At 43.6% G+C, this 26470-nt stretch overlaps 1 protein-coding gene across 2 annotated transcripts in view; it reads right to left on the bottom strand.

Moving 5' to 3' along the window:
* Positions 1-25400, bottom strand: part of pde4a (phosphodiesterase 4A, cAMP-specific) — a 38083-nt gene extending 12683 nt beyond the window's left edge. The window contains exons 1-2 of one of the 2 annotated variants that reach the window (XM_069715566.1): positions 24192-25400; positions 388-573 (exon numbers count right to left, since the gene is read on the bottom strand). In XM_069715566.1, coding sequence (XP_069571667.1) covers positions 388-573; positions 24192-24487 — 482 coding nt within the window. In that variant the 5' untranslated portion in view covers positions 24488-25400. Of the gene's footprint in view, positions 1-387; positions 574-2748; positions 3736-24191 lie in introns of those variants that run through there. The other variant, XM_069715567.1, reaches the window with a different exon arrangement.
* Positions 25401-26470: the final 1070 nt, after the last annotated feature.

Raw genomic sequence — 26470 nt, 5'->3', positions numbered from 1 at the left:
TGGATCTAAACAGAGAAATAATCCTGAGACTTCACTAATGGGAAGTGTTGGGTGGTCTAAGCTGACTGAAAGATAGGCCAGCAGACAGAGCACATCAGTCAACGTTATGAGGATTTGTCATGATTTCATTAGCATAATGTTTGCATAATTACAATCATAACCCGTTGCTGTGTTGATTGAGATAATGTGCTGTGCTGTGCTGTCACCATGGTGTGTGTGTGTGTGTGTGTGTGTGTGTGTGTGTGTGTGTGTGTGTGTGTGTGTGTGTGTGTGTGTGTGCGTGTGTGTGTGTGTGTGTTTGAGTGGACAATGCGGCTTTAAAAAAAACATGCTTCAGTCCATTCTGCAATGATGATGATGGATCCAGGATGATGGCTTCATGCTCACCCCTCACTGTTGATGGAGGAGTTGCGTGACATGGTTTTGGGGGATGTGTCGTAGTCGGAGTCGGAGCGGTACAGGAAGGACTCCCTGCGCTGGCTCTGGGGAAAAGAAGGGTGCAGCACCAACCCAGGACTCGCCTGCGAATCCATGGGGCTTCGGCCTGGTGAGGGACCATTCTCCGAATCGAAGCTGCGGGGGTAAGAGAAGACGGGGGAGGAAAACCGGGTTTACATGTGTTACATTTAGTTTAGGTGCTTGTTTTGCCGCTTTTCTTATCTCACAGTGACAAAAAAAAAAAAAAAAACAGTGGCAAGGTAACCCTAATGACTGAAACACAAAGCGATGTAGCCCGTCTTCCTGTGGTGTTTGTAATTTCTTGGAGGGAAAGTTGAAGACAGAGAGATGTGACAGACGCTGCAGCACGAACACACGCAGCCGTGATTCTGCCGTGCCGCTGGATTGGCAGACTGTCACCGGGCTGCTCCCCTGAATTACACTATACTGACAAGTCATGTTTTAGAGATTCATGTTTAAGTGAGCAAAATGAGCCACTTCGACTGACGGTTCTCTCCGGGGCCAAAGCTGTCAAGTCTGAAGACGTGAGTGATTGAGATTTCTGATTCGGTTTGAGATTTATTTTTTTTGACTCAAAGTCTTGACCAAAGAGGAACATTCATGCATATTAAAGGTTCCCTGTGGACTTTTTGACCTCTAATGACATGAGGCTGTTGTTTCTGTGACCGTGTTGCCATTTTGTTTATCTCGTGCACAAACATGAGGAAGCACATGCACACAGTCCTACAGTGGTATCACACCGTTCCCCTGATTTACAGGTGGCGGGAACACGGCGAGACATGCAGCAGAGTGACAACAAAATCTCGTAAACGCTGATATAAAGAATTTTTAATTTAAAGTATTTTAGAAATGTTTTTGCACGTGTTTTAATGGGAAGTAAGTGCACTCTATGTTAGAGCTCAAGGATATAAGCAGTATGTTTTGAAGGGTAATGCTGCATGTTTATAAGAAAACTCCACATATTACCTTTAAGACTACTTTTACTCATCATCATCATCGAATGAAACATCAGTAGAGAAAGAGAAAAGGGTGGATAGTCACATCTAAACAGTGTTAATTATTGCGAAAAATATTATTGCCTTAAATTTCATACATTTACACATCTGTAAGTGAGTGTCTTTCAGTTTTGGAAGTGAAACACAGCATCACTCCGACACATTGCTGATGAACAATGAATCTCAAAACACAAAGCTGAAACTAATCTGCCAGGTCCGTTCAAAGGCGAGCTCAGCCACAGGGGACACGGCAACACGCGTCTCAGGTTACACGCGTCTCTGTTTTCACCACCACCTGCAGCCACGAAGCCTTTACTCTCCGGCAGCCCTCCACAAAACTCCACAGACCTACTTTTTCTGAGATGAAAGAAAGATTCGATCTCACAGCAACGAAATGAAGTCAGTATTGATTCAACCGGGTTTTTGGAGTTTGGCATCATATAACAAGAAAATGATGGACAATGTCGAGGTAGCAGTGCAGACAGATACCGAGTTATCTGACAGTGTTTGTGAAAGATATGCTTCTTGATTTGTGGATTTGTTACACAGCAAAACAGCTAAAGCAATTCCATATGCAATAATGTGAATCTATAATTGTCAGTTTCAGCGCATTTAAATGTCAGGATGGCAAGGACAGATATGCAAGAGCACTGCAGTGCTGCTGCAGGATCTATTTTTAATATAGGATAACTTTGATCTCCACAACACCTGCCCACTTTTCTGAGACTTCTCAGGCTTTTGTTGTCAACACAGTTGTGAACGCCTTTCAGGTTCAAATTAAGCGTGAAGTGCCATATTTTTAGAATTTACTTATAAATCTGTCAATTAGGAGCCACTCCTTTCCCCAGAAGGCTTTGTGAATTTGGCAACAGATCAAAATATCAATAAACAAGTTTACTCTAATGAAAAACACAAAAAATGTCTGCCAGGGGGATTCTGCAAACTGCACGCGCTAATCCCCATTTTTTTAATTTTTTTTTTCCTTGCAAACTTTGAGTGATTATGAGACTTCAGCATTCTGGATTCGGCTCTTCTCAAAATCGAATCCATCCTACTCAGGTTATTACAGTGTGTGCATGGAATAATTTACTCTGAAATCTTCTTTAGTGCGTCGCATTCCAGTCACATTGCACAAAAGTTTTTAGTCCTAACACCTTCATGAACTGAAAGGCAGAACAATCGCATATCACTGCAGCTGCTTTTTTTGTTATTATTATTATTATTTTTAATGGAACAAAGACAAATTAGTCACGACTGGGACACTGAACATCAGTGGCTTGGTGCACAACTGTACCTGTAAATACAGTGAGATGAACGTCTGCGCTCCTGAATGCTTCGGTTCAGTTTCATACGCCGAAACAGGGAAGAGCTCCCGTTTCCGCGAGACTGATCGCCCGGCGACATAGGTGAGGTGAGCGAGGGCACAGGAGGTGGACCATCAAGACTCTCCCACAGCTTCAGCTGTCGTGTCGGCTTCCTCTGACTCATCGCTGCCTGCTCTGGCCCTGCTGGAGATGACCAGTTTAAGAAAACTCCCCCAGCCTCCACTTACAACTGGCTGTCTCGCTCTGTATGGCTGTCTCCCTCCCACGCAGCCTCCTCATCCACTTTCTGGTGCGTACTCACGTCTCAGGCAGACAGAGACGCAACACCTGCTGTACGTGCCGCAAACTGTCTTCAGTCCAGAGGAAGATTTAATAACGAGGCCTGATCCTGCTCTCCCACTCGTCTCATGCCGGAGGAGTCAAAGTTCATCAACATGCATATCCTGTACTGGGATCCTCGGGGCCTCGGTGCTTAAACTCCACTTCCCACTTCTCACATCCTCAGTTTGTTCCCTGGATTTATTCAGGTCTCCTTAATCCTTGCGTGTGAAGGCTTGTTTGGGGTTTGTCTGTTCCTCTGCACCGGCAGCCTCACAGCGGAGAGCTCTTCTGAAATTTCACCACATCAGGTCTGACTGACTTCCACTGCTGCTGAAACCAGACCTCTGTCTCCTGTCTGGTCTCCAGGTTCTCGTGGTTCACCCCGTGCTGCAAAACCAGCCAAGAGACCTGCGATGATCTCGGTCAATTTCCTAATTAGCCAGCCTTTTACCCTCTTGTACGTGTTCGTTTTTTCCTCCTCGTTCCCCCGCCTCTCCAAATGCAAGCATGTGCTCTCACTATTCTTATCTCACTGCTCGCAGTTCCTCTGCGGCAACAGGAAGGCTGATCAGTAAAAGTAACAGACCACAGGCGCTTGAATAGAGCAACACACTGAGGCTGTGTAATGAGCATTTGAAGAGGAAATACAAATAAGCCAGGAAAGAGGAGGAGAGCATTGAGAGAAAAAAAAACAGTCAGGGGAAAACGGGTTGACTCATGCCCCCGTGTAAATGTTTACATGTTCTACTACAGAGCGTGCAAAGTCTGTGCCCAAAACATTTGTGTATTTTGACATCAACGGTCTTGTTCACCAACAGCGCTTTCCTTGGCCTTTACATGTGAGCAGACACAGTGCTACCTTAATGTTCTCTGTGAGCAACAATTAGACCATGAAATAGCTTTGAAACAAGGTGCATTAGGTCAACCACAACTAATTCAGCGATGACGTCGGAGAGAGACAACGGTAGACAGCCTCCAGCGGGATTTTCTTCTTCTTTTTTTTTTTTAACACTTACATTGTTTCCTCACGGAAAACATGTCTGCTTTTTCTACTCGAAATGCAGAAACATTTTACTGCAGTGGTAATAAAATCTAAGCTGAAGCCATTGAGCCACTACAGGCGTCATGTCTGCTGGCAGCACAGCTCCTGAGGTGTCATTTATTACTTTCATAATAGGAGGTATTGATTAATAGCTTTGACTGACTTGATTAACCCTGGGATTACCAAAGTGGCATTTGGAAACAACACTGTGGCAATTTCCTTTGAAAAAAGGAGGAAAGTAGTGGTGAGCAGTGAAATATTGCATAATATGTTTCTCGGTAACAATTGCGAAATTCAGTGTTTTACTGACAGCAGCAATGACTAAAACCACAGAATAGTATTTCTCAAATAGTCCATGTAAAATTAACATTATTAATACAAATTTGTGTTCATAAATTATATATTTCTTTGATAAAAAGAAAAAGTTATCCATGAAAAATTTACAAAAACAGCATTAGAAAAATATAGGAAAAGTGTTTCTAATTAAAAGACTGTTGAGAAATAGCAGATTCCAGTAAAGTGTTTCAGATTTTTTTTTCAAACAGAAATGCCTATTGAATATGTGTGTCAAGCAGGTTGTTGTACTTCTGAAGTAAATAAATGTCACAGCATCACATGCTGTTGTTTCTTTATTAAATGTAATTTATTGTTTTTGTGAGGCGAAAACTCCATCCAAATACTTTTTGTTTATGGTAGCAGTGCCAGTGTTAGAATACAGATGAGACATTTTAGAGTGTCTCTCTCTCTGTGTGTGTGTGTGTGTGTGTGTGTGTGTGTGTGTGTGTGTGTGTGTGTGTGTGTGTGTGTGTGTGTGTGTGTGTGTGTGTGTGTGTGTGTGTGTGTGTGTGTGTGTGTGTGTGTGGGTGTGTGTTTGTGTGGGGTTTTTTTTCCATGTCAGTCGTGAGAAGACACAAAGACATTCAAACTTTGTGTGTCACAATTTGAATATATACTCTGCAAATACCAATTGAGGGCACAAATGAGATGACTTGTGAATAGTATCTGTTTTTCCCTCAGCCTTTTTCATTTTTCTGCAATGGCAGCTGGCAAAAAAGAAAAGAAAAGCAAGCAAAACCTGCTGCATGAATTCAGTGTTCCACCTTTCAGCAGGCAGCTTAAAGCCTGAGCACAGCGAAGAACAGAGTCAAGATAAGATGCCTTGTCAAGCTGCTTCCTCCCCTCCTCTTGCCATCCACATTCAGTAGTTCAGCCTTTCTTCTGAGTCTGTCTTTTCCCTCCCTTCTTTTCCTGGTAGAGAGTAACTACCGTTTGTTTATGACGCACAGGGGATGGATGGTGAAGCTCGTCTTGGAAAGTCGCTTCTGAAAAGGCCTCGCATGCAGCCTGTTTGAACAGCGTCTTTCAAAGACAGACTTTGGAAAAATGTCAAGAATTCTAATTCACTTGACAGTTACTATTGTAATCTCTGGAGAGCTGATGAAGAGACAATTATTCTATCTCCTATTAAATACAGAGTCCCAGCTCAATAATAGCTGGCGAAGCTCTCAAAGTGACTCATGCACACCCGTGGATGTATACACACACACACACACACACACACACACACACACACACACACACACACACACACACACACACACACACACACACACACACACACACACACACACACACACACACACACACACACACACACACACACACACACACACACACACACACAGGTGGACACACACGTTGGCAAAAAACACCCCCCCATGCACACACAGATGAGCGCAAACGCTGAAGCTCTTTTGTTTTCACTCAACAGTATAAAACAGCAAACTGGATGCATGAGCACACACACACACACACACACACACACACACACACACACACACACACACACACACACATACACACTGTACACAGGGTGATTACACGCCGGGCTGCGGGCACCGCTCTTCGTATCATTATGTGAAAGCAGAGTCCCTGGAGTGTATCGCTGCGGACGATGAAATGATGATCAGAGGTTTCAGAGGGACGGGGATTTGTGCCGACAGAGTGACTCCTTCTTATGGAAGATAACAAATCGTCTCTGTCAGGATGGAGAGGAGCACATTAAAGCTGCCGTCTCTCTTGTCGCTACCTGAACTGCATCACTCTGTTAACCCACTGACGCATGCCAGAGGCAAACCTGCGGTAATGGTTACATTAACGTGCGGCCACTGACACGGAACACGTAAAGTTCGTTTATCGCATGTGCAGTCGCCCTGTGACATCGAGCTGAACTGTATTTCTGCTGAGGAATCTTTTACTCAGGTATTACTGGATTACTAGTTTCTTTATTAAATTACTCCTGTGCATAGTTTCGCAGAGTGCTTGTGAGCTTGTAAGCCGGGAAAATTAGACTGTGCTGCAGCAGCGCTTCATTTAGTCTCTTCTCTGCACACATTTCTGCAACAAAAGAAGGAGCCTGATTTCATGTCATTAATACAGCCGGCTTCAAAGGACTCTGGAGCCATGAGTCAATACAGCGATTAGTTTAATTAAACCTATAAGTCCTATGTGAGAGTGTGGAGGAGATTTACATACATCCCCGCCGTTGACCCTCTCACGCCATCGATTATTCATTAACAATCATCCCGAGGAAGCCCCTGGCAGGCTGCTGCCGCATCAGCGAATCCCCAACAGTCTGGTCGGTGTCAGCTCTCCTTTCTCTCAGCACACTGTACGCTGCTGTTCATCAGGCCTCTCTGAGGGATGAGCCAACCCTCGTTTATTTAAGCTTCTTCTTCTTAAAAAAAAAAAAAAAGATCACTAAGTTAATGATTAACCTGCCTGAGTCTGTCACCCTCTCGCTCCCCGTGACACACACACACACACACACACACACACACACACACACACACACACACACACACACACACACACACACACACACACACACACACACACACACACACACACACACACACACACACACACACACACACAGTCTGTACTCTCAGCCTTATTGGAGAATGACAGTTATTTCCTGCCCCCGCTTCCTACTCTGCCAAGCAAGCACAGATGCTTATTTCCACGTGCAATTTCAGTACCCCCCTCTCCACTACACCCCCACCCACCCGCCAATGTGCTGTGCCTCACCCTGGCATTTAGCACCTGGCTGATTGCTACCAGAGATGGGGTGGCAGTGAGGGCAGTTGAAGGGAAAAGGAGTGAGGACTTGCAAATTGGGAAAGGGTGCTACTTTAATAGGCTGACCATATAATCACAGCTGTACTCTGCTGCTGTGGTTGAATCATCTGCGGATCTATCGAGCACATCAGTGGGTTTTTTTTTTTTTATTATGAATCACACTCAGGCTGGGGCACGCTTTTAGGGCAGCATGCCCATAACTGACACATCTCAAATGAAATGTCCAGAGCAGGCTTGCCATTTCCGCTTGCCTCAGCTTGCCCTTTGCTGCTTCTCAGGCACACACAAGAGAAGAAGAGAGACGGAGGCGTGCTCTCGACTGCTTACGTTTTTAATGCCGACATTTACAGTACAATGCACAAAGAAGCAGAAGCCCTGATGGCAAAGTGCTGGCGCCACGCCACACGAGCACAGAGAGGGCATCCGGCCACTGGAGCTTCACAGGGGGCAGGATGAGAATGAATAGAGAACATACATGGAGGAGGAGGAAATAGACACAGGTGCAGGAATAAACAGTTGGACAGAGCTGTGAAAAGACTGCCAGTGTGACAGTGACAGGTTGGTCAGCAGCCACACTGTACAATCTCGCCGTTTCCTGCAATCTATCAATCTTTGATCAGCGATTCAATAATTCAGAGAAGCATTTCAGAACTTCTAATCATGTCATTCTGGCATTGTGTCTCCTTGTGACCTGGCTACTGCCGCTCATTAAACTCATCAGATTAGAAAAAAATATCCCCTTGCGGGATCAATAAAGTATCGATCGATGTTAGTTAAGAAACATTGCCGTCTGATTAGCATACTTCCCGGCATGCACTGCGTTTGAGTCGAAGCTCTCCAGAAACCTTTATCCAGCTCGAAAACAGCTGCATTATGAGTCTTTTCATGCATGAGTTGGAGATGAGTCACAGATAGTTTCTCAGATAAAAATGAAAACAATGCTAACCCCAATGAAAATTCAAATCCATTTCAGCCCCTGCCCCCACACTCTCACTTTATAAGTCACCAGAGCTGCAGTGATATCCACTTTTCTCTCCTATTACTGGGCTGAATATGATCGAGCACAATATTAGAGAAACTGTATACTGTGCATGGTGTGTCATAAACACCGTAGCAAGAAATAAACGTTTATCTGACCTGCAGCTTTGGTCCAAATGACTGAATGATTTTTGATATCTTTAATAGCTTAGGTTAATATTTGAAGATAACATTAAAATATCAACTAAAAAGATACATTTTGTGTTTGTTTATGTCTGATAATGTATATTTTAAGGGGAAAGTGAACGTTTGCACTGTGCAAGTGGCCCAGATCTCCCTCAGCCCTGCCCCGTCCACTGCCCCTTCTGTCCGCAGCCTCTCCCACCCGTCTAGCTCTCCGCTGTGCTGCGGTCAGATCACAGACCAGGAGATTACAGCAGATTATCCTGCCCACAGGATCACCAACCCAACTCCGGGCGACCGAACACAGAGCCGGCCACAGCCTCTGAAAGTGCAAAACACATGCCTTTCAGGAAGAACCCGGAGGGATTGGCCGCAATAACACACCTGGCAAATACCACAGGAAGGGGATTTATTTTATGGGCTACACTAGACAGGATAATCATCCTTTATTCCGCACAGCAACAGGCCCTCCACATTGTGAAAGGACAGCCACAGCCAGGTCTCTTAATCTATTAATGCACTGTACAAAATGAATTCCACCAGTAAGCTGGTGCACACAAAATGCTCTTAGCACAGTATTTTCTTTCACCTGAGGAATACGGGTTCTGCCTCTTGTGGATTGTCTTACACTCTGTGTTCTTCGAAATACACCAGTGGCGACCGTCACTTTGCATCAGCAAGGCTCTGAACTCCCGAGAGCTCGCAGGAGTCTTTCAGGTGCAGACCGACTCACTCTGTCACCGCCTGCTTCACGACTCTCAGCTCTGTTTAGCTGCATCTTTGTGACATGGCCTACTGCACAACACACAACTAATATGTGTCAGATAGTAAATACGACAATAAGGTGAAGTCAGAAAATATTCAGAAGCAAATATTTTTGTTGTGCTGGTTTTACACTTTGAATTTTATCTGAAAAAAAAAATAATCACCATGTGGTTAAAATTCTTCCTCTCTTTAATATCAGAATGTTAACATCAACATGAGGTCAAAACTGTAGGAATTACAATTATTTCGTCATTAATAAAACCCACATTTCAGGGCATAGAGAGCAATTCAACAAGTCCGAACAACTCGTCCCGTTTCATATGTGGCTGTAATTCCTTGCGCCATGCTCTGCCAGGCCATCTTCACTTTTTGCAAGTTTTGTGGCCATTTTTGTTTCAGTCTGTCTTCTGAATGTGAAACACATGCTCAGTTGGACTGAGGTCAGACCACTGACTTGGCCAGTCATGACTGCTTGCCTTTTCTGTGTGTTTAGGATCATTATCCTGCTGTAGTGTACTAAAATTGGGGGACTTTTGTATGCAAGAGATCACCCAAAAGATGCCCTTAAATCTGAAAGTCACCACTTAAAAACTGCAGCCGCTGTCATTAAGGAGAATCAAAGAAACAAAAGCCCAAATGCTCTTCCTGCACGCTATCTCCACTGTTTTGCTGTCGTCTGCAGCATATATTAGAAATTAGGGGCAACAGGGTCAGCGAAGCTTGTCAGAGCAATTGGGTTATTTTCTATTTCTGTTATGAGGTGGTGTTTGAGCGGACGTGAGCACAGAGGGAAGTCCAGAATGCCTGTAAGCCGACAACAGTGACTACCGACCTGGGATCCTTCCGGGGTCGAGGCAGGAACTTTGGCAGAGGCGGAGTCCAAGCCGGCTAGTGAGTGCGTCCCCACGCTCTACACCGGGCAGCGTGGGTTCGGGCGGAACCGCAGCGGTGACAGGGGGTCACAACCAGAATGGCAGAACAAGCAAAAGGACTTACTGAACTGCAGCGTGGTACCAGGTGAGATAATCGGACGGACCGACGCAGGTGGAGTGCAGGACCGGGGCTTGATATACTGCCAGGTGGTGATTACTGGAATGAGAACCAGCTGAGCCAGCTGAATGAGGGGTGGTAGTGGTTGTTCCTTTTCTATTAGTGTTTTTGTCTCTCCTTTCTCACTCTGGCTGTATAAAAAAATATTAATTACAACTTTGTTATGTGCACCCAGCACCAGCACAAACCTTCTTCCTCTCCTTCCTTCTCTCGTCATCCTTCTTGCTCCATGGAGATCCCTACTCTTTTATATGTAAATCCCCCCCTGCGATCCCGGAGGCCGTTGAGTGTGAAAGTTAAGTATTTTAGAAACCGGGACTTCCAAAACTTTGGCTCTTTTCATAAGCAGCCTTCCAAATCCTGAACATCAGGGTGGGGAACCACGGGAACAGTTTATTTAATGGGCATTGTTCCACTCAGAAACACCTCGTGGGTTTGTGTTACAGGAGCCCCGCTTTAATTCCCCCCCTCACTGCTGTTGTTGAGACTGAGGCTGGGCTAGACAGATGGATCAACTGACATGGAAAGCCATCCTGAGAGATGCCAGATAGAGAGACGTGTTCAATTGGTGTTCTGTTTAGTTTCCCGCTACTCACATCCAGATAAATTAGCAGGTGAGAGACAAACTCCTCGACTGGAAGAGTAACCGGTCTGCGGCGGCGAGAGCAATAGAACGATATTGATTTGCTTTTGATGTTTAATGGAGTTTCTTAGAGACGAGATGTAAGCAGCAGGGGTGTGGTGGAAAGAAGGAATGAGTGTCAAAAAGATGAAAGCGGAGTAATGAACTCGATTATAATTGCAATGACCAGCATTCCTAGAAAGTGGATGGGTGCTCTTACAAAAACCCAATTAGTGTCCAATGTGGAGCAGAGATGATGAGAAAATAAAAGCCCGGAGTTGCTGGAAACGGGATCGAGTTGGACTGTGGAAAGTACTGATAGCGCTCTACTATACAACCAAATCCATAAACCTCCCTCCCCATACTGTTGCCCCCCTCGCTCCCCAACAAACCCACACAAGGAGTGGTATTTTTAGCACATCTCCCTATCTCTGAGATGGAGTGCGTAACTCCCTCTCTGCAGGCTGGGGCTGCTGGGCCTCTTTTATTTTAATCCAGACTGGAGTGATGAAAAGAGAGAGAGAGGGAGAAGGCGAGAGAGAGAGAGAGAGAAGAGAGAAGTGTGACTCATCCAGAGCTACCTTTGTGTCACTGTGGCTCTGTTCCTCCTCACCATCTCACTATCTTTTCCTCCATCTGTGTTTTTACTCGCTCTGCCACTCTAATCACGCTCATGTAAGAATCCATCCATCCATCCATCCATCCACCTATCAATCTACCTATCAATCATTGTGGGTGTCGTGGTCTAGAAATCTCCATATCATTTCTGTATTTTCAAATACCGCCATATTGAATCCAATTTAGAAATGAACTGCCGACTAATAAGCAGTCTTGGCATCTAAGTCGTTATAAATAGTCTCCAGCACAAAGATGGTTGGCTGTGTATTACCCTGGAATGGTGGATAATTACTGATATAATGTGGTGCAAAAACAAATGCTGGGCAGGGTGCAGCCGAGTGAGAAAGCGCACAAGGTTGATTTGAACACACATTGAAAAGGTCCATTTAGCTTGATGCTCTGAATTGTCCTTTAACGCACTAACAAAAAGTGAGTGCACCAATAATTTTCTTGCCCGCTTGTATTTTTTTCCCAATGTATTGTCCTTCATATTCAACTCCAGTGGTCGTGCTATAGGTGGCTGATTTCTTTTAAATATGCAGTCAAAAGAAATCACACTTTCCCATCACACCACTCCTCTTTTATAAGCGTTTCCCACACAGCTGCAGTAGTCGGGTTTTCAGCTGCCTGGAGCCGGCAGAGACCAGCTGAGAACACAACACTGACATTTACGCTTTGAATGGTGATCTGCAAACACGTTAGCCGTTAGCGTGTCCAATATTTCCTCTCCTTTCAGCCCCGTTATGTTCGCGACCCATCCCGAAGGGAATTTTTCGACTCTAGTCTAGTTTTTATGCTCACCATCCTAATTTAGCAGAGCATGCTAACAGTTGGAAAGGAGCTCCAGAGTACTGCCGTGACTAGAAGTGACTTGCAGGCATTTGGTCAGAAATTTATTTGGACAATCTCAAATTCTGACATCAAAATTAGGGGATCGCGATTTACCTTCGATCTACGTAAATTTGAATATATTGTCAAGATATTGTCAGTCTGAACTACAACCTCATGGTCAAAGCTGGGGGGCTTTTTGTCGAAGTACCGCAGCGCACCAGAGATGCACAAGCGTTGGGGGGGGCATGGACGTTTATATTGTGGCTTGTGTCTAAGGTCGTGCAACCACTGTTCCTTCACAGGAATACAGGAAGTTTTGTGTTTGTATTAATGCGTATTGAAGTAACTTTAACAGGGCAAACGGTAGCGGAAAAAAGCAACACTGAGTTTACGTCAATCAATCAATCAATACTCCTCAAATATGACAACTGTGACCTTTCCAGTTGTTTTTATTAGCTTTCTTGCTTGACATACGCTTTAGAAAGAATTGGATCTTCAAGCACTTAAAATATGTGCAGAGTTTCAACTGGATTTATTTTTCCACTTGGAGAAAAAAAAAAAAGTGGTGGTGTCATTCTGGCGCAGCACTACACCTCCTGTGGTGGTGCAAAAGGAAATGTCATGGATCAGAGGGATTTATCCTTTAGAGACCATGAACCTCTTTACAAAATTTCTCTACAATGCAATGTAGATATTGCTGTAGAAGGAGGACACGTGACAGAAGTTATGTGACGAAGTACAAAGAAAGAAAAAGTTAGCAAGACAAACAGAAGTTTTACTTGGTTGACCTGGTCGAGTCCGTGAGAGAGCAAAAGTCACTGTAAATTTCCTTTAGGTAACATACGTAAATTAATTATATAACGTATTTGATTTACATAATTTACATACAGTATGCCACAAATGTAATTGCTTACCTATATTTATTTATTAATAAACCCAAACCATGATGTTTTTTTTTCCCCCCCTAAACCTAACCAAATAGTTTTTTGTTGCCAAACCTATAAAGCAGCTTACTTTTCATGCCCAGGCAAAGCAAAACATGCCACTGACATCATATCCTCGAGTGGACTGATTGGTGCACTTTATGCTTTGTTGTGATACTAAACCAAAGCAGCAGACGAACCAACTGAAACTGACATCCACAGACCACTGAGATGGCAAAAAAAAAAAATCTGATATTAAATATTAAAAAAATAATCATGCAGATATAAATTATTCAGTTTCTAATAATATTATTATTAATTCATACTGCAAAAATTATATTTGTAAGGATTATACCCTAAGAATATGAATTAAATTCAGGTAAATTAAATCCGTGGAGATAAAAAAAATGCCATAAATTTAACGAGGACAATTAAGAGAAACTAGTCCAATTATAGCGCTGTAATGATGATAATATCAGGCGTTACCTGGGAGAATCATGTTAGCAAGAGAACAATAAGAACATCAACATGATTATCCTGGATAGCAGTTAGATATCATTAGTGAGGAGAAAGCGGTTTTATCCGTGCAGATTCATGTGTCGTGAAACTGCCTCAGGGCCATTGCTTTGCAGTGGGGCAGCGAATGCGACATTCTTGTTTGATGAGTCAATCTTTTGTTCTCATGTCATTCACTGCCCTCTTGTACCACGTTCTCCTTTTTTTCTTTTTTGAAAGCATAAGCACTATAATTTTCAACTTGTGGTCCCCAAATTGAAATGCGCCCTTTCTGTTTCCACTTCTTTCCCTCACATCGCATCACGCCGGCAGCTTGACCTTGCCTGTCTGACTTTATTCTGTCGCACTGTGGTGGCAACCTCACCAAAAGTCCTGCTCACTAACCTATACGCTCTGCTGTCTGAATCTGCTCGTACCAGAGGCATCCGGTAGGTTGCTGCATTATTTGACGTTGCTAAATAACATCTAAAAGACAGCAACAAAACTGCAAGAGGTGGATTTATTTAGTTGTCAGCGAGTTATGGAAAGATGCATCGCTCCTGCTGTCTTTTTTCATCCCCTTCTCCATTTGTCTATTTCTCTCATTGACCACTTATCAATGTGTCATTTTGATGAGTCTCAGAGGTGCAGATGATAATGTTATGTTCTCCTGCTAATGGGAACAGAAGCAGGAGATGAGTAAGCAGAGAGTCGAGTCAACCTGGGGAGCCATGTGCTCCCTAACTGATGGGAAAATGATGGAGGAAGAAGCTGTGATTGGGTAATGAGGCCTGTGCGTGGTGGTAGAAAAAAAAAAGCAGTCAGAGTCGAGAAGACCGTTCCAAAACGTCAGAGTTGGGGAATATGGGCTGTGAGAATCAGCAGTATGTCCAAACAGAATGGATGTCTCCCACTCTGCATGTCCCCAGACACTTTCCGTCTCACAAAGGCATGCAGACGAGCACATGCTCGCACACAGACTTTCAGCCACAATAGCTGTGGCAGTGTGGCTCTCTGTCTGCCTTTCACAAATCGGGATTCAACAAAAGCCATGCACAAGCCTGGCACGCCGCGGTTAACTATCACTTTTCCACTGGTGGCAACAGACGGGCTTCACATGCGCGGTACGGAAAGTGCTGGAAAAGTCAGAAAGCAAAGTGGGGAGTTCACGACGATTTCAAGCCAGCGGTTGAAGCTCCGTGACAGTAAAGCGTTCTAGTGACAAACACTTTACCATCATGATGAGCACATCTTCACGAGATGTGCAATGCCCTGCAGGGTGCAAAATGAGGACATTACAAACATAAGTCTTTCACGTTATCTCTCACGCTGTTTCTGCCTTTCCACACACACACACACACACACACACACACACACACACACACACACACACACACACACACACACACACAAACGCATATGGTAGGTAGGTAGGTAGGTAGGTATATACTTTATTAATCCCCGAGGGGAAATTTTTTCGCCACAGCAGCATACATACAGGAGCATGGATGGACAACCGAATGCTCTTGCATGGACTCTCAGAAGCAGCCACACTCAATATCTTCCTTATACATATTGAAACACAGAATGGAAACTGAAATAAACCTCAATAAAACACTGGGAGCTGAGGCTGGTTTGGTTTAATCTCATTACACTGAGAGCCTGAGGCTTCTCACCCCCTATTTATAGCACCCTGAGAGAGAGAGAGAGAGAGAGAGAGAGAGAGAGAGAGAGAGAGAGAAAGGCTGGCGTTCAAGTACATAACATCTCTCAGCTTGTGCAACTGCGGCCTTGAGTGGCAAGGGACACAACCAATCGCAGACAGGTCTTGCATCAAATTTGATGTGACAAAATTTACAATTGCCTGCAATCTGTGAAGACAGCCGCCCTCATCTTCTATTCTCCAGACGCATAGCGTGATTCCTCGTTTGCCAAATTTACCCCGTGTTCCTCTCCGCTCTCCTTATCTTCACACCCTCTTCCCGGTTGGCTTCTCTCGTCCCACCTGTTTGACGCACAGGAATGGGTTAAGGGGGTTGTCTGTTCAAACATGCAGCGTCTATGCATGGGGGCAACCCGTACGTCTACTTCTACTGCTGCTGCGAATAAACCTAAATGTTTCACTGGTTGAATCCAGCTGATTTTATAGGTTCCTTTCTAAGACTTTAGACTATGCTGATGCAAACACAAGTGGGGATTAGGCACCCTTGCTGAGGGATACTGAAACTTTTGCCGGGCACGGTCAGTTATGAGGATTGCACAAGAAACCTTTCAAGTTCTTCCTGAATAAAAGCCAACAACAAAAGTGAGACGCTAGAGGGAGAAAAGCTGCAGGGAGTGAGAGAACACCCAATTCTGATCTCCTTCAAGGAAACTTCTCACAACAAAACCCCCAAACCACACAAGTAATCACACAATAACCCCCTGATACACAAACATCCGCAACAAAAATGAGAGAGAGAGAGGGCTAATGCCTCACTGGTCTTAATTACTTTGTCTTTGTTTGGGGTAAAATACACCTCCCAGCCAGCATCAGCATTATTTGAAAATCCTGTCCAGTCAGGGTGTGAAGTATAAAGAGGATGTTACTAAATAAAACTGCTGCGGACCTCACTCAAGAAGAAAAAAGCATGCAGTCTGCAACACATCTACAACTCAAACTGAAAACTAGCATCAAATGAAAATACCACCCTGGACCCTTAGGCCATATATATATATATATTTTTTTTCATTCTCTACCCTCCAACAGCCTGAATGTTGCTTTTTAATGTGTGAACATGAACATGACCTAAAAGAAATGCTCTGACAAGACAGGTTATGCTCACACTTGATCTAACAGAGGTCAGGAGCCGGAACAGTGGCTCTTTTTCTAACAGGAAACTAAGGTGTGCATCAGCTCTACCACACCTTCCGTCCGCTATAAATCATAAGCTGCTTCATGCATTATGTAAAATTCTCAAGTGTTCCCACAAACCTTGTTGCAGCTGCACAGATTGCCGGTGTTATTTATATATATATATATTTATATGTGTTCCTCAGAACCTATTGCATCTGCTCCATTTTCATGGGTGCCTGAATCATTCTGTTTTAGTGGCAGTAAAAAATGATTGTGCGTCAACTGAGACAGGAAGCAAACCCGTGCAGTGGGTTCCTAAACACAAGCCCCAGCTGGCATCATCATATCTGCTGCAACATACAGTATGAGTACACTGCAGTGTGGTTACATGCACTGAACCTGTCATACATATGTATGAATTGACAAAGATACACATTGAAAGCTGCACTTTAAGCGTTTGTTTGTTGTACATTTTGGAAAAATGTAAAGGAACGTATTTAACAAATAAAATCTTCTATCTTAGAATAGAGGACACGTTGGCACGCTCCTCTACAGCCTGAAAAAACTAGTAACATTTGACACATTAAAATTTTACCTTAAAAACATTAGCTCTTTTCATAAAATAATAATAGAAATAATGTAATATAGATTAAACTACACTGAAAAAAAACAAGAATGTTGAATCGCTTTGAAAAATTAAGGTAATAGATCACACAAAATATTTGACGTTGATTAAATGTATGTCCCACTGCCAGTTTATGTTTTATTGAAATTTCTAAAAGGCCATATTTCATAAAATAAATTAGAAAGTTTCATTTAATGTGAACAAACTAATCATTTTCAGCTATTGAAGTGAGAAAAAAACCCACATCAGCATTGTTTAACTTATTTCAGTGTACCCTGTATTATATCAAATATCAAACCGTAAATGCTGCTTGCAAATGAACACATAATAGAATAATTTTGCAGCATTCACACTCACAAGAGCCATTCTTCCAAAGATATATATATATTTTTTTTTTTTTTTAACACTTATTGACACTGCTGTTGTAAGTTTTCTTCATTTTGATTGCAGGATTTTTACTTGTAATGACATATATTAACTTTGTGGTTTTGCTTCTTTTACTTAAGTATCAGCACACTTCTTCCTCCACTGATTACAAGACACAAGGACAGCTCCAATGACACAGAGTATCTGTCGATTGTTTTCTTAATTAGCACACTGTGAAATATTTAGTGGCAAGTTTAGCAGGCTCTCGTGCTGTTATGGTTTTATAGTAACCAAATATTATTTGTTGTCTTTGCTATTTTTCCTCCCAAGCTCACAGTAAGAGTGGGGCTGAGGCAGACCAAGAATCAAGCAAAAATGAACTATTTCTTGCTGTGTTTCTGTCCCATGTGCAGTCTATATCTGTCAATAATAATAGCAATATGTCGGCGACATGTACGAGTATAATTAATGCTGTAAATAGACTAAAAATGAAGGTCTGAACAAAGCATTGGTCAGATTTATTGGGACCAGGCCACAATGTACAGTAAGCGAGTCTGTGACATGGTTAGCCACGATGAATGCCATCTGTCTCTCTACTCTAAACAGGACTGACACTCTTTCATAATCATCCAGTAAGGCTGCCAACAAGTTTGGGCAAGAACACTGTCCTTCGGCAGGAGGTCTGGAAGTGATACCTCAGATGAGACACTGGCATGAGCGCGAAGTCGAACGAGCACGCCGTCCTCATGGGAGTCTACGAGTGCCAAGTGTGGTCTCCAGGTGCTCTCCTTCACCCCTCTCCGCTCTGATTTGTTGTGAGCTCTTGATTCAAACTCGACTTCCTCTGTGCTTTCCCTGACATACCTCACGTTAGTTTGACACGGTGCTCTGCTTGACAGGTTTATGTTATTTGTTCCCTCTGCTCCACTGTGTGCATGCTGCACTGACACACAGCTGACAGAGGGATTGTCAGTCCAGTCACTCAGACAGATCTATGCTAAGACGGCAGCCTAAAGCAAGTTTCAGCCGGGAGGGGGGTGCAGTTGCCCTCTATGTGGCGTCACAGCATCACAGACAGACAGCTGTTCCTGAATGAATGTGGTCTGTGTCCCCTTCTGGGGCACAGCATGGACCCGATATCCTTGTGTACATGTCCACCTTCTCGGGAAATCTACAGAACGAGCTTTCTATCAGGCAGAGAGGTGAAAGCCTACCACTTATTTTTGAAATTGAATACACTGCACATTTTGACATTTAAATTCTCCCATGTCTCAGCCACGAAGACCTTTTTCTTGGTTTGAAGTGGGCGACTTCATTACGCTAAAAAGGTTTTTCCTTTTGGTTCCCCATGGCGCCTATGGGCTCGAGGAATAAATTGCTATTACTAGTACTAAAAAGCTTCATGTCAGAGCAAAAATAAGTCCAGGGAAAAGGGGATTCTTGATTCACGCAGGATGGTTCATAGAGGTGTGTGTGTGTGTGTGTTTTCATCTCACGGCATAATTACTAACTGTTTTTCCTTCAGATAGACTTCCCTTTGATGCTTAGCTCTATTTGAACTCCTCTAATGGCAGCTGATTTCCAGCCATCGAGTGTTTGCGTCTCCTCTGCCCTTGAAATTCATGATTTTTCAAGAAACGACTGGAACATGAAGACTGAACAATTACATCAGCGTAAAATAGCTGTAAGGAGAAGAATATAGGAAGAGATAAGGCACTGCACATTGTCAGTGGTGGGCAGCTCATTTCACCACTGGGATGTGAAGGTTTGAGATTCAGATATGGCTTCAAGGGGGGAGAGACATTGCAGAAGAGAGGGAGAGTGGGATGAAATGATAGATTTATGATAGTGTGCTTAATGCCGCTGTAAGCAAGAACAAGGCTATCAGAAAGAATCTCAGAAGCTACAGGGAACCAGCGAGACGGGCAACACAATAGGAAGACAAAGCGGAGAACAGAAATAGAGATGAAATCAACACTCCCCATTAACTCTGAGGTGAAATGATGCACTGAGAGGATTGAGGATCAAAAAGAGAGGAACGCAGCAATCAGAGACTGTCATTTTAATGGACAAAAGACTGATTCAAACAATATTATGAGATAAGACTAAATAAAAAAATTGGTCAGCATGACACTTATCATGATCACAATAAACATCCTGAGAGAGGCAGGGGACAGTGTCGTATAAGAAACTGACAGGAAAAGTTCCACAAAGGGGATTTAACGGACATTAACATGAAACGAAAAGGGAATAAGGATGGTTGAGGGGGGGGGGGTTACAGACAAAATGTGAACAGACTAGCTGCACTAAGCAGGGAGATAATTATGGGTAACAGGTGGACTTGTTGTGCAACTTGGAATTTTTGATGCCGTGGCTCACTTTGTCTCCTCTCCTCTGGGATCTGTGCCCATCCACACTTGTCAAAAACAAAAAAAACAAATAACTACTGTGTCACCACTTTAAAAGGATTCAGTGTGAAATTAATTAAAATGCAAAGATGCCAAGGTTTCCAGTCGATTCACGAGGCAAACCGACTGTGCTTAATGTGAATACGAGCGGCCTGAGTGTCTGTGAGAGCTTACAGTCAGACAAAGTGGTGAGCAGAGAACAGACACAAAGAGGAGACCTTGGATGAAGCCTGTGTACGCTCCGTTCAAGCAAACAACCTGTTTGGTGTCGTTGCTAAAACGTCTCAGAGGGATTTTACCTGAGGTCTATGGGATCTGCCTCAGCCAACCAATAGTGAGCACTGAACTGCCTCCAGATACTAATTAGCGCTGAGAGTAGTGAGAAGGCACAATGTATTCACAGTAGAGCACAAGCTGTAGCTTAAACAGATGGTTCCATTACACAAATGAGATAAGAGGTCTGTTACTTAATGCAAAAAAAAATGTATGGGAAAATTCCTGATTTTTTTTTTTCAAGTTGAACTTGTTTCGCAAGTGTTAGAAATGGAAATGTATGATCAACAACAAAATACAGATGTTGTCATAATTAACTGGAGCTGTACCTCATTATGAGCTAAATTATTATGGCAGCCAGCCAGGCAGGCACGGAAAAGAGCAGCTCCAGTTTACAAATCAGCCCTTGATCCCAAGCTCGATAAAAAAAAATTAAAAAAATACAAATAAAATGGTGAAGAGAGAATGCATGATGTGGTGGTTGAATACATGATTGAGGCTTTGGTTTGAAATTGTTGCAGAGGACTGAACGGGATGCCGGCTCTGTTGCTGTGATTAAACTATCCGAAGACTTCAGCTCTTCAGCAGAGGTGCATTAATTTCCCCTTTTTTCACCTTATAAGCATACAAGTCATGATGCATATCCAGTGGGATCTGCTACATACTGACAAATTATACAGTCAAGCCCATCAAGTGCCTGTAGGCTTTGCCTTTTTTGGGTAAATGAAATCTATTCTACAAATGCACAAAACAAGTAACCATAGCAACAGAATTGCGGGAAGAGCTGTTACTCTGTTCAGTGTCATTCATTTTCGTGTAGGAACTTCCCAGAGCGTATTGGGCATGGGACCTGATGACTGATAGGCTCATATTAACATCCTCTGACAAAAGAGCTGACAAGACGGTCGAACAAAAGACATCGGGGATGTGAAGAGGAGGCAAACTGACACTCTTGGGGAGGGAAGCTGATTGCCACTAAGACTGCCATTTTGTTGGATACAACATAGACACGAAAACAGAAAAGTGAAAACAGCTGCAGACAGTGATTCTTCACACAAAACAACACCCAGATTCCCCCCAGTATACTACCCGTCCCTGGACTGGTGACTGCTGGGAGTGCTTCATTTTTTTTTTAAAGCGAGCGTATCCGTTACCATTACACTTCTCTGAACCTTGTCCTAAACAATTTCACCAGCAGCTGTGGGGCTGATTGATCTTTCAAACCTCTAAATGAGGTCTTGACCAATTCTTCAGTGACTGAACGGGCTGTTTCTTTGAGACACAAAAGGTCATCCAGTGGGTCAAATCAGTGCGTAACCAATCAAAGACCAATTCGTTTTTCATCTCTGCAACAAAGTCACTCAATGTTCCAGAGCTAATAAAACTCATCTCATTACATTTGTCATTATAATACTAAAAACATGTTGGTACAAAGCAAAAGCAAAAAAAAAATTTGAATTTATATTTTAAAGAAAACATCAGAATATTCAGTGTTTTGGCTCAAAACTGTAAGAGACCAATGTTTGTTGAGCAATCCCAAGTGAGTCTCAAAAACATTGTCAATATATGTTGAATTTAGGTGTAACTCCTGGTTCTTGTCTGTATTTTGCCATTAGGGCCAAGAGGAAGATTTCCAGACATTGTATGCATGTAAATAAGAGCTTTCAGAGTAGTGCAAGCAGATGTGCACGAAGCTGCCTTCCATAGGCTAGACTCAACGCAAGTTAGCCTTGAGGTAAAAAACACACAGAGCTGCCGGATCAACATAGATGTTCATAAAGCCTGATAAATACAGAGTGGAGATGAGGCATCTGCTCGAAGCAACCGTTGTATGGAAGAGGCAGAATTTGCGGTTGCTATAATATGTGAAAAAGACTAAAAAAAAAATAATAACAACTCTGCACAAATCCCCCCCCCCCCCCCCCGCCTCCCATTGATATGAAACGGGGTAAAACAGGGCCTATCGCAAACCATACGGGCTACAGGTCAGACACAAACCTGTGCACAGCCCACACATAAATACCTCCACGCACACGCACAACACACATATGGCACGAGCTGCATTTCACCACAACTCATGACACACAAGATTTATCTACCAGCCTCCATTCCTCCTTCCAGCCTGCCTCCTGACCAGTGTGTAGCACAAACACCCACAGACCGTACACATCACCTCACGGATGTGCTAAGGTACACACACACACACACACACACACACACACACACACACACACACACACACACACACACAGTTGGAGCCAGCTTGGTGTGCCCTCAGAACGGAGCTTGTTGGAATCGAATTATCTCTCTCCCATTCTCTCTCTGCCCTCTCATGGTTTGCCGCCCACAGAAGGAGAAGGGCAGGCAGAGTCAGTCCCAATGCACTAAAGATTGGACTGCCTCAGAGCGTGTCCTGGGGACTAAAATACAAATCAGCCCTTCCTCCAGTCAGCTGGAGTTGGCCCTTCTCCCAGGGGCCTGCCGGGAAGGCCGTCTGTAGCATTTAAAAAAAAAAAAAGAAAAAAAAAAAAAAGAGAGAGAAAACAAATAATAACAGGAGTAAAAGAAAAATAATGGAACTCCACAGTCCCCTAAAGACCCACCACTTTCAGGGATGTGCTATTAGTCTAACAATCACCTTGTTTAAGGTGTTTTATTTGTGGTAGGAGTTCATTTGGGCTTCATCGGTGTCTGGGAGGAGCTGAGGGGGATAATAAAGCAAGTAGGAACTAACACTTTCACTTGTAAGACGGGGGATTTCAGGTCACACAAAGGATAGAGTGGAACTAAACTGAAAACCAACACAGAAGGCCTTGACTTTCTCTCTCTGACAGTCAATCGATCACAGAGACAAGAAGAGCAAAAATGAGTCACAGAAACTAGCTCTGACCAAACTCTAACCCATGCTGAACAGCCTGTAAAATCTCGGATGTTGAAAATGTACCTTGCTTCATGGAAAAGAAGCTGATAACAGTAAACAAACAACCTGCATTCAGTGTCTTATCTAAGAGGATAAATGGAGCAATTGTTGAGGAAGGACAAAGTAATCGCATCAAAATTGTATCGTTCCATGACTCACTTAATGAAATGCCTTTAATCTAATCTTCTTATTTAACATGCACCATGGGATTTGATTTAAGTTGTTAGCTGGTGGAGTTTAAGTATTGTATAATCCTGCTGTGTTTTGTCTCCAGTGTTGGTCAGTGTCCTCTCCCTAATCAGTGAATATTTTACTGTCATACATCATCGGAGGGCAGCCATGTGTGCCAATTAGATGCTGTCTGAAACCATCTGTGTGACAGTGCTGTGACACCAGTCCAGGTACTGCATAACTTTGTCACATCTTATTCTTACCAGAGACTTTTTTAACCCCCCATTCACTACAACAGGGGGTCAGAGGTCAGGATTTTCTTGGATATAGAGACTGCCATACTAAGGGGTACTTCAGCAGTGCACTTTTGCTCTAACGCCCACTGAGCCCCAAACCACCCTCTGAAAACAAGCTCATTAAGGCCTGGAGTGCGCACAGTGGCAATATCTGTCCTGCACGCATGAACGCACCTACCAGACCTTTGGTGCCATTAAAGCCACTGTGCCTCGTGTTACTTATCAACTGCTCCATGTAACATGTGGACGCTTTTAAAATGTTACTGGTATTTACAGATGCGGCTCCTGCGTTTCGAGTGGGCGGACTGGTTTGCGCTTCATACCCATCTGACACAGTCTATCCAAAGACGCATAACGCATCGGCACCGAAAACCCACGCGTCCCGCCTCCCGATAGAAAGTGCTCCATATCAGTTAACCCTTCAGGCACACTGCGTTATTACGCACTCATTAAAATGCCCCCACCCCTCCCCCGTTTACGCATATGCCTTGGGGGCTGTCATGGGCTATTATTGGGATGTTTGGAATGCACACTCCTCTCTCGCCTACCGTTTATTCCCGACACAATTTCCGATGGATGTGTTTGTGGTCCCGTGGAAAGAGGATGGCCAGGACATCCGAGACTTTTTTAGTCCTGGTCGGTCGCTCGTATCCACGGCGTCCGACCGCTCCATATGCCGGTGGTGATGCCGGTCGGTGTCGGAGTAACCCCGGTGTTTGATTTTGATCGGGGTCCGGGGTTGTCTCCAAAGATGCTGCGGAGGCTTCAGAGTCGCCTGTCCTTCCCGGGGAACCGGGAGCGACAGGGACAGGCTCTTCTTCGAACATGGTGGTGGTTCCATCATAGTGCAAAAAAATATATAGATCCCTTTTGAACTTATTGATTAGGCTAAATAATATGGCTGTATTCGTTTATCTCAAGCACAAAACAAAACGTTTCATATCCCTCTCTGCCACTTGATCTCTGAGCGAACAAATCAAAGTGACCAAGTCCAGCACAGCCCAGATCTGAATCTTGTTTGCTGAATAACATCAAAAACTGTCACAGTGCTGACAAGTCATCCAAAAATCATTAATCTCATTGTTCTCGGTGGTGATCAGTTTTAGTTTATCCCAGAATCTCCATTCTGCCGTGATCCTCATCAGTCCTGGGTTTTGGTGATAGACCGGTCCTGCTGTTTCTCCTGAAGTTTGACGCCTCATCGCCCATGGCGCACAACCGGATGACTGTATTTATTTTAGACAATTTATTGCTTTTTATCAGCCACTTATTGCAGAGACACACAGATCACCGGCGCTGGCTCCTCTCTCTGTGTGTGTGGTGTGGTATTATTGCTGTCCGTATGTTTCTCAGCTGAGCTGAATTTTCCAAGCAATTTCCATAAAAGTACTCAAATCTGTCACGGTTCGTGTGGAGCTACGGCATCTCCGCGCGCACAGAACTCTCCAGTAATTCCTCCGTGGAGATGTTTGATCCAGTCATTTGAGTAAGATGTTAAACTGGACTCAGTATCCCATCTTCAATAAATCTGGATGGTGTGAAAAATGGTTGGACATGCCCCCCCCCCCCCCCAAAAAAAAACCAACAAAAAAACAAAAAACAAAAAAAACGTGCGATCCTTTGTTCCTCTCTGTCCAGACTCTATCAGCTTCAGGTATGGTTTTGTCAGAATGCATCATAAAAGGGCGCAAATTGATAGTTGCAGAGGCTCAGTCATCCTGCTCAGCGTGGACCATTATCTTTCCATCCTCATATTTGCTGGAGTTCGACGACAAACATTGACTTCACCATAACGCTCTCTCCCTCTCCCTCTCTCTCTCCCTCTCTCTCTTCTAACCCCCCTCCCACCCAACCCCTGCAAGTCCAGTCTATCTATATAGTGGTTGTTCTCGTCAGTGATTTGTCTGCACTGGAGGGATGTGAACCTTATATCATGTGCCCACCCTTGGGTTTTTTGCCCTGTGTGTGTTGACTGCGCATTTGCCTTGATAGAAAACAAACAAAGCAAATTGGCCAAATGATGTCTGCTGGGTAAGAGACTTACAACATCAAGCATGCCATCCAAAGTGCCACTCTTTATCATGTGATCTGTTTGTAACTGAAAGTTGTCACCTTGACTTACCGTGTCCAAGCTTGAGGAGCACATGTGCATATCCAGCCCCCTTGGAGTGACAACACTGAGATCTTCCAGTCCTGCGCAGTGTTTCCTGCACCCAATGCATTATTTGTAGACAAGGAACAATAGTAAAAGACACCGTGCTGCTCTGGTAAATGTGTAGGGCACTTACATTGATGATTAAAAGGTCTTATTCCCATCAGGGACCCTGCATGTGACAGTGACATTCATGACTATCCGCTGACCTTCATCAATGTGGGATCGATACTTCAGTTTTGCACATAATCAGTGCATTTTAAATTAAATCAATATTCACTTTTGATAAGATGGTACTGACTTTTTAAGGATTTCAGGTGTTCCGATTTGACTAAAAGAAAAACAGAAAATGTTCTTATTATTGGCCAAGGATTACACCATTCATCTTCTCATGTTTCAGCACATTTACTGTATTTCATGTAAATGTAATTACTGCCTGCCATCTCATCATTTTCAGGGCTGCCATTGATTATGTAATACAGTATAACATTATCTTGTGCACTTTAAGCCACCATTAACTTAATACAATTATGAAAGTTTTTATTGATTTCAACTTAATGCAGATCTTACAAACACCAGTTGTTCTGAAAACTATTAGCAGACTTCCCAGCATGCATTGTGTGAGAAATTGTGTGTAATTTGAAGAAAAAAGACAATGAAAACTTGTTGTGTATC

This window comes from Brachyistius frenatus, unplaced genomic scaffold (assembly GCF_029030835.1).
Source record: "Brachyistius frenatus isolate BFR_SWC_R1_liver_20210118 unplaced genomic scaffold, ASM2903083v1 Contig_144, whole genome shotgun sequence".
In the NCBI taxonomy this organism is placed as follows: domain Eukaryota; kingdom Metazoa; phylum Chordata; class Actinopteri; family Embiotocidae; genus Brachyistius; species Brachyistius frenatus.
The sequence above is the reverse complement of the archived record's forward strand: the minus strand, read 5'-3'. Positions and strand labels throughout refer to the sequence as shown.